Below are 9,984 nucleotides of genomic sequence, written 5' to 3'. Positions count from 1 at the left end.
CACATTCAATGGCACTCTTCTCTAAAACAGTGAATATACAGTTATATGACAGTTACATGTAATTACATTGTCTGCAAATGCATTAAACCCATATCATATAATTTAGTAATGTTATGGCAAATATGAAAAATTCATTATAGTGTTATATTTGGTCTCCAAATCTTAAGTATAGGTTTAGGGAATAGTGCATCTGACCCATATCTAAATAGTTCTGTCTTAAATCAGAAGATATATTTATATATATATTTCAATCCAAGTACACAATATATATATAGACCTATATGACCACATGAACTTTAAGAATCATACGCTTTTTTGTTTGTTTAGATCGTTCGGAAGGGTTTGACCAAACTGTTAAACTAGGTTATTTACAAATCATCCAAACACCCGTTTCATAATAGTATGACTAAGTAGTATTAAATTGTAAAGAAATTACAGATCCATCTTTGAAATCTGAAATTAAAAAATTTTAATTTTAATTTTTAAAATCTAAAAAATTAATATATATAGCGCATGAATGAGCACAGAGAGATTTGAGAGTGCACAGGACACAGTTTGAGTGAGAGGAGACACGTTTTAAGTGCGTGCACTCTCTCTGGGCGAGAGCAGCGTCTATCTGAGCGCGAGCGTCCGGTTTTGTGCGAGAGCAAAGGAAATCCGCGCGCGAGCGGAGAGATTCACGCTCGCGCATTGTATTAATGTGCTTTCGCGTTACAATAATGCGCTCTCGACATTTGTCATTAAAATAACGCCATATAATGCCGCTCGGAGTGACTGACCATGCAACAAACTTCTGAGGACGCTCTTTGCAGCTCGCTCCCTAATCACTGCCACCAATCACGGCTTCCAACGTTCCTGCCGAGGACTACAAGATGTTGTCAATCATTAATCGTTCTCAATCAGGCGAGATTTCCACAAGGAGATATCACTTCCTGCCGCGACAATGCAAAACACACAACCACCCCACAAGCCTTCCTTTTTGCTCATTGCTTCCAAATGTTATCTGTAATTACCATTCGCTCGGCAAATTAGCTCAAATCAGATCATGCTTCTTAATTAAAGTGACATTTCGGAAGTGGAGGGGGTACACGTGTGGCTGCGCTAACATGCTAATTAGCCACGCTAACGTGCTAAATGATAAGTGACCTGTAGCCACCAGCATTTAACGTCTCCAAGGGAGATCTTCCCAAATCGGACCTGCAGAGGTGGGTAGGTGGACATTACATGAACATGAATGACTGGTTATGCACAAGCAACTTAATTGGCAGGTCGACGCATGTGTCGTAAGCTCACAACTAAAAAGGTGCTGAGAATTGACCACATGTCGGTTAGCATGCTAGCTCTGCCAATGCATGCAGGTATATAGAGCTCAGATTCAGATTGTTACGACATGCGAACAAATTGTCTAATCCGGCGCATTTTCAACCTGATTTATTAGCTGTTGTCTTCAACTGAGAGCCCGTCAAGCTGAGGCTCGAGGTTGGGGGGATACAGGCGATGTCAAGAAGGCCGGCATATTTATGGACAGAGGATTTTTTATGGCGATTTCCACTCCTGTGAACCCGAATAGTGGATTCTATCAAATCACTGACAATGACCTCCTGTGCACCAGCCCCACAAGAGCAACATTTCTTTGTAGTGTCACACAATACAACTCATAAACACATACGCACATGTATAAATCTCACTGCCTTCAGAAACTCACTCTGCATAATCCATCTGCATAATAAATAATGAACATCTTTCACACATAATTAACAAGAACTCTTTGGCTTATAACTTTTGACCAATTTAATGCATCCTAGGTGAATGAAAGTATATATTTAAAAACATAAGCATTTTACATAAAACAAAAAAAAAATGTCTTAGTGTTTCTAAACTGACACAGACAGAACAATAAATAGAACGAATAACAGAACAAAAGATAGAACGAACAAACAAACAACAGGCCTAGATCGAATCAATGACAGATTAAACAAACAACAGATTGAACAAACAAATTATAGATCAAACAAATGCTAGATTTGTAGAATAAACAAGACAAAAGATAGATTGACCAAAGAAACGATAGATCAAACAAACGAAGAACAGATTGAATAAACAAACAATAGACAGAATGAAAAAGAATTATAGGTAGATAGAAGAAATAGAATAGTAGAACAAACAACAGAAAAAAGATAGAAAACCGATAAAACAAAAACGATAGATAGATAGATAGATAGATAGATAGATAGATAGATAGATAGATAGATAGATAGATAGATCACTTCAACTAGAGCCAAACAATCTTTAATGTCACAGTCTCACAGCCAGTCATGGGTCTTTGCTTCACAAACATTAACACACACACACACACACACACACACACATACTTGTATATCTGTCTGCAGCCACTAAGATTTAGGCCCCTGATTATATATTCATACAGATGAATCAATAAGGCCTCGCAGCAACTGGAAGACTAGAGGAATTGCAATGAGCCCACTTCAATAGACTACAGCTTTACATTTCATTAGGGCCAGACCCACACTTTAGCACAAAACTAATAGCAATAAAACAGCACCGCCGGCACCAATGCACACCCAAGATCCAGAGCTTGCCCGTCTCATACAACTTGCCGTTTGAGAGCTCAGACATATTTGGCTACGGCTCTGCAAAGGAACTAGATTGGCTGAGATGGTCGAACAGTGAAAGACACAGGAACTGGAAGTTGGTGAGAGACATGCACATGATTGGTACTCAATTAACTGATGCATGCCATTAACATATGTACATACACCCTTTCTAGCTTTCACCTTATTAGGAACCCAGACACACACACTGTATTTGCACATGGGCCATTGATTTCTGTCTAATGACACAGGCAGTGCCGTCCGGCTCGGGGGCCACTACAGGAAGAGCAAGACGGAGGAGAAATGCGATTCCAATGATGGGATATCATTCGACATCCGCTGATCTCCCCTCACCACCCCCGCGTACAGCCTATATCTAGCCAGCGGTTTAGACATCACGCCGGGCTCATATACAAGGACTGAGACAGGATTATTGCATACTTCAGCACAAGCACGTTTGTGTAGAAGTGTGTGCGCGCATGTGGCTCGTTTTCAAATTCTTGAGAGAAAATGTGTGTTTGACTATCAGTATACTAATACAAACACTTATAAAAGTAAAAAAGACACCATCCCAAAACCTTTACGATCTTCCACATCCAACCTCAAATTAACACATACGATCGCTTTACCACAACCAAAAATTAAGCAAGCGACTCACCTGCTTCATCCTGCCGCTACGGGTGCCGGTAAAGGCTACGGTGTGGCCACGATAATCATACGCCGCCACTGACGTCATCCCGTCGTCTTTGTCCAGGAATAAAGGAATCCCTTCAATCGTAGTGGTGCCCCCTAGAGGCTGGTTGAAGTCCTGGCCACAAAAGTTGTCATCTATCTGGAGAGGCTGTGGAGAGAGATAAAAAAGGCAGAGTTATTCGAGTAGTTACTGAGTGGGAGTTGAGGCGATGGAGGCCGATGTGGCATTTTCACTCGTCTTAATCTTCTGCAATACCAATCCATTGCTCTATATTCCTTTGGGTCATTAAAGGCCATTTACTGTATTTTCTGTGCTAATGAATCAGCTAGAGGGCCACACTCGTACAGATATATCGCAAGATGAGTCCCTGCACTTGTGTCACTCGAAGAACGCTCGGAAAATATAGAGGACCTGAGGGAAAATCATTCTCGGCTCTTTACTCCTTTGTACGGACAAACTGCTAACACGGACATAGCCAACACCAAATGTCACACACAATGCCTCGCATTTCAATGCCTAACGCACACACGATCCCTAATCGTCCAACACAAAGACGACCGCACAATGAACAAAGCGTCCCGGGAGACGTCCTCCCCACTCTGGTCGACAGACTGGGCTCATTAGCAGAAACAAAAGTGGCCATGACCCCCACTGCCCCACATTGCTGCCCAATGGTGCCCCTCATTCTTCACCCAGCGAGGGGTGCCACTGCTGCCAAGGATGAACCGTTCCAGGCAGCGGGAAGGATATTCAGGCTTGCAAACACTGTAGCGGACCAGCGCTGTGCCCTACAACACAAGAGAGCACGTCCTTTCCTAAACCCCTGGGGGATGTCGGGATTTGCTCTGGAAATAGAACGAACAGAAGGGGACTGGACAAACAGACCAAGTGCATCCCTAAGGTTAGCGACCGTCTGGGTTACACCGACCCACCATGCACCTACTGTAATTACAGTCGGCCTGCACTCAGGTGCGAGCAGGACTAATCTCCAGAGAGAAAACGTTTGTTGCTCACCGTTCGCAGTTATTGCCGCTAGGTGTTATTCTCCGTTAGATGAGGAAACATTATGTTGGCAGAGTTAATGACGCTGGTAATGGCGGTTAATGCAAGCCAACCAATGATGCTGGAAATACCACTTGCGTTAGCAAAGCTCGAAAAGTGCTGGCAAAGACAAGGTCGTGGGGACAAACTACGCCTAATGGCGTGTACCGAGTGGATGAATTCAGCCTGGATAATGGCAATGCCCCCGGTGAGTCATGGTTGCGCAAAATTCAGAATTAAAAACTGAAATGTCACAGGAAGTTGAACTGAAATGACAGGAAGGGGAATTTTCTGAATTGCAATTTAAAGAAATTCAACACAGGTGATCCATCTAACCATCTTTCTATCCATCTATCTATTTATCATTCCATCTATCTATCTATCTTTCTTTCTATCCATCTATTCATCTAATCATCCATCCATCCGTCCATCCATTTATCTATCAAACCATCCTTCTATCCATCTGTCCATCCATCCATCTATTCTGTCTGTCCATTCATCCATCCATCCACCTATCTATCCATCTCTGTCCATCCGTCCACCTATCTATCCATCTATCGTCTATCCATCTACCTGTCCACCCCTCATCCTGTTTGCTACCTTCATTCACGAGGAAATGCTACATCCAACCATCCGTCTACCTATCTATCCATCTATCTGTCCATCCATCCATCTCTCTATCCATCTGTCAATCCATCCGTCCACTTATCTATCCATCCATCTACCCATACATCTACCTGTCCATCCCTCACCTTGTTTGCACCTTCATTCACAAGGAAATGCTACATCCATCCACCTATCTATCCATCTTTCCATCCATTCGTCCATCTGTCCGTTCATCCCTCAACCTGTTTGCTACTGTCATTCACAAGGAAATGCTACATACTGTAGGTATACAGGTATATCACTAAACAAGCATATTTAAACACACAGCCAACCTAGAAATCACATACACTGCTGAAACATATACCTTCTATTCAGTATCCCATTTGAGAACTGCAAAAATAACAGGGCAGCCACCCATAGCCAGTGACCGCGACGGGCAACGATGCGTATCTATCAGAGGTTCTACAGTATGCCTCATGCAGATTTCTTCTTTTTCCCCTCTTTAACTCAAATTACAGCTTCAATTTGGGACAAAAGGAGAGGGAAAGATGACTAAACAAGGCAGCAAAGTGGACTGGCTACAAGTGGGAGGAATGTGTCCGGTACAGAATATTTTCAGTGGGAGGGGAAGGGAGGAGACGGATGTCCTGACCCAAGAAGAAATCTCATCTCTCCCATAAATCTCTAGTTTCGGAGGACGGCGTTAAGAGACACAGACAAGTTAACAAGTTAAAGACAGACACCATGCGACTGCAGTTTCTTGGGCCGGACTGAGACTGTCATCTTCCATATCTGTGGAACGTGAGGGGGATGACAGCTGAGATGGAAGGGGGCCGAAATGCCTCTGACAGGCTGGACAGGAAGGAGATGCCTCAGAATCCAGTCAGAGAGTATGAACCTCAAAAACTTAAATGAACCCATCTGTGCTGCTGCCACTGAAGATCAAACTGACCCTATACGTGATAAATCACAAAACATTTGCACATTTTCCTCCAACAATTATTCGCACGCTAACAACCAACCTAAAAATGACTCACTTCCAACTGCATTATTTACAAATTTTGGAATGTAAACTGAAAAGCTGATCTTAAAGAGATAGTTCACACAAAAATGAAAATGCTATCACAATTTACTCACCCTCATGATGTTCCAAACCTGTATGACTTTGTTATTCTTCTGGAAAACAAAACATGATTTTTGTTTGAAGAATATCTTTGCCTCTCTGAATGAGGACTGGTGCCGTCAAGCCCCAAAAAAATACTATATACTGTATGTATTATAAAAGTGATTCATTCAACTTGTGCATTATTCAGAGTCTGCTGAATTTACACAATAGTTTTTATGAGGAACAGGCAGAAATTATTGCTAGATAAAACTACCCTCCAGTGAGAGGTTGACTGCTACAACCGAGTCAGTGGATTAAACTCAATAACTGGATCAATCTGATTTGTGAAAGAACCATATGGGTTGGTTTTGTGAACTAGAGCTACTGATTAACCGTAAAAATATCTCATTCTAAAAACTATTTATTCACACATCAGACATTAATTCTCTTATGAAAATGCTAAGGAAAGCTAAAGTACATTGCTACAGTAAATAACAACTTAAATTTCATCCTGAATATAGCACACGAGTCAAACAAACTACAAGTTATTGTGTTTTATGGTACCTTGTTGTCATTTCACAGCCTAACAGCATCATCCCTCATTTACTTTCATTACATGGAGAACGCCCAGAATATTCACCAAAAAAATGTAACTTTCACAGAAGAAAGTAAGTCACACAGGTTTGGAACCACATGAAGATGAGTAAATAACAACAGAATGTTCAATTTTGGGTGAACTATCCCTTTAAGTCGCGGTAAATCTGTCTACAGTCTAAAAATACCACTCAACAGCATGGAAGGTTTAAGACAAGGAGGCTGTTGTGTAAATGTATTATCTAATAAAAACTCTTACGCGAACCAGAGATATTACCACAATTCTGAGTAATGCCTGGTTGATTTGTCTTTGCTGATGACCAAGCACAAACCTCAATGTGTCCTGATTTCAAGTCAGTGACCGAACGCAGACCAGTGGGAAACAGAAATGTGATGTTAACTCACCTCTGTTCTCACACGCACGCACACACACACACACACACACACACACACACACACCTTAGAGAGCAGTTGTAATCCGTATGTCTTATCGTTACACCATCTGATCGATCTCACAGCAGACACAATCCAGCTCTCTCTTCTATCAGTCCATCTCTTTCTTTTCCTGCTCTCTCGCCATCCGTCCAATGATAGCCTTAGGTATTGATGAGGGAGGCAGGGTTTGACAGAGGGAGATGTGATAGACAGATAAGTCTCAAAGGGTTAATCTGGCAGCATGTTTTAGAGACGCTGCAGGCCTGATCCAGAGAGACTGACACCTGATAGACCAGGGGCCGGATTCATGAAACATTCTTAAGAAATTTCTTCTTAACTGCCATTTTCTTATTTTTTAACTTAAGAAAAAAGTTAAGAATATTTTGTATTCCCAAAAATTAATCTTAAGAATATTCTTATCTTTTTTCTTAAGATTATTCTTAAGATTAAACCGAAAACAGAAAGCACTAGTGTAACAATAAATTATTAAAACGTTAATGCAGTGTACTTGCTGTTTTTCCCTAACACATTCATAATTATTATATTTGCCGGTGCGCTGTGGCAAGCCTTTTTTGTGTGTGCTCGAGCGCTTATTAGGCTATGTAGGCATCGTCGTAAATAACTTCTTAAATTTAGGACAGCCCCAGACTTGTCTTAAATCCCAAACAGTAAAAATTATTTAATGAATTTATTGGGTTATTTCAAATTACTTGTTATATTTAAAGGGTTAGTTCACCCAAAAATGAAAATTAGTTTGTGTTTTACTTTTTTCAAACGTAATAAACCCTTTTCTCTCACTTCCGTTATCTATCATACGCGGAAGCCATTCCGGCGGAAGGCGTATGATGTACGCGCAGCACGCGCGCCTCTGAGATATGCTAGTCTCGCGAGTTTGTTTAATAGGCGCAAAGGAAGCAAAGTTTCCTTACTTTAGCAAAGGAAAACCAGTCTCCTCTTGGTTTCTATTGAAATCCTCCAGTGTATGACAGTCAGCGGAAGTGAGAGAAAAGTGTTTATTACGTTTGAAATGTATTTTTTTTTCTTACAAAAACTCATGGATTCGCTACAGGGGGCCTTTATTAACCCCCTCGGAGCCGTCTGTGGCACGTTTTATTATGAATGCGCGAGCTTTATTTGACGACTTGTGGACTGTTCAACTGTGACACCCGCTGAGTGCCATTAAACAGCTTGAAAGATCAAAGACAATTTTTTTATATAACTCCGACTGGATCCGTCTGAAAGAAGAAAGTCATATATACCTAGGATGCTTCAAGGGTAAGTAAAACACAAGCTAATTTTCATTTTTGGGTGAACTAACCCTTTAAGCATTACAACAACACTAGCTAAATATAATACATAGTAGGACTATTAATTGGGATGTGCACGAGTTTTCTTAAGTGACAGCGATGACTGATAATGTAAACAATGATCGGTCATTATTAGCCTATGTGTGACGCTACTTTTTGCTGACTTCAAAACTCAGTAGCAACTCTAAAATGAGTCAGATAGGGAGCTTTAATTGAACGCTTTTAATTTTATCTTATAAATACGACATAATTTTTGGCAGTATTCAGCGAATATGAATGCGCAGGACGCGTTTGCTGTAGCAGCGCAGACACACATACCGGAAGCGTTCACTCAGGTGAGAGCGCAAAAACACAGCACAAAAATTAATGAAGCATATCGCTGCAGCTTGAGACAAGCTATTTTAAAAGTAACTGTTAAACTGTTAAATGCTGCATTAAAAACGTGAAGCTGAGCACCTGTCAAAGTCACGACGAAAAAAGTGTGCGTGCTTATTATGATTATTATGGTAATCTGCAAGAAGCGCAAAAAGACAATAAAGTGTGAGTTTATCAGTGCGTCATGTATTCACTCAGATAAAGACTGTTATTTTCTTAAGAAAAAAATTAAGATGTTCTTAAGAATATATTTGAGAACTTAAGAATTTTTCAAGAATTGCACTTAAGAACATTCTTACGAACTTCGTGGAATTTATCTTAAAGAAGATTTTCGTGAATCTGGCCCCAGGTATTTTGGGAGAACATACACAGGAGAGATACAAAGGCCCTTTCCCAAATGGAACACTTCATGTGCACTTGCAGTCTTACAGACTTACAATAGCCGCCGCGTGTGCGTGTCCGTTAAGTCCACGAGACCGTAGGGTGTCCCATTTGTCATTTTAGCATTCAGAAGGGTGCTCGCGAGCGCCCCCTTTGTGGCGTTATGCGCCCTCGTTCCGCACTTCTGCTGAGTCCGCACTGGGGCGAACTCCGCAGCAGACTTCTACCCAACAGTCAAAGCGGCATTACGTCACGAAAGTGCGGACTCAGAGGAAGACCGCGAGGGTTTAGGGTGCAATTTGAGACAAGGCCAAAGTCCTGTTTTTGAGAGCTAAACACAGTTATGTTCACACAGTTCAGTTAGAGTGAGGACTGCATTTTATAAGCAAATTGAAACTTTTTTTTCAGGACTCATTTTTAAAATCAATAACTATAGTTACAAAAGGATTTAGATTTAATTATTCGTTCTTATTCATCCATTCATCATTCTGTAATTCATTATTATATATAGTCCACATATATACATGAATATATACAGCATTTCAATTTTATAAGTTGTAATAGCCTATAAATGTGTTTATATATACACAAGTATATAATGCGTGTGTGTGTGTGTGCGTGCTTGCGTGCGTGCGTGCGTGTGTGTAACTCTAAAATTAAGTTTTCAAATGTATAATAATTTACAGTTTATAATTATATTTATTAAATAGTATTGACAAAAATATTTATAAATATTAAAATATATTTATAAATTTTAAATACACATTAACATTTAAATATATACATACACAATACGTTTATAATTATCATAGTTTTATAATTAAGTTACAATAA

General features: G+C 40.4%; 1 protein-coding gene across 1 annotated transcript in view; it reads right to left on the bottom strand.

Annotated features, from left to right (window-relative positions):
- The window catches only part of LOC107671876 (plexin-A1-like), a 255,769-nt gene that overhangs the window by 199,029 nt on the left and 46,756 nt on the right, over nt 1-9,984 (bottom strand). Inside the window, exon 3 of the mRNA XM_016464878.1 lies at nt 3,271-3,453. Within this exon, the coding sequence (XP_016320364.1) occupies nt 3,271-3,453 (183 nt within the window). The remainder of the gene's footprint in view (nt 1-3,270; nt 3,454-9,984) is intronic.

This window comes from Sinocyclocheilus anshuiensis, unplaced genomic scaffold (assembly GCF_001515605.1).
Source record: "Sinocyclocheilus anshuiensis isolate Anshui unplaced genomic scaffold, SAMN03320099.WGS_v1.1 scaffold1089, whole genome shotgun sequence".
NCBI classification, from domain to species: domain Eukaryota; kingdom Metazoa; phylum Chordata; class Actinopteri; order Cypriniformes; family Cyprinidae; genus Sinocyclocheilus; species Sinocyclocheilus anshuiensis.
This window is presented reverse-complemented; position numbering and strand designations above follow the sequence as displayed.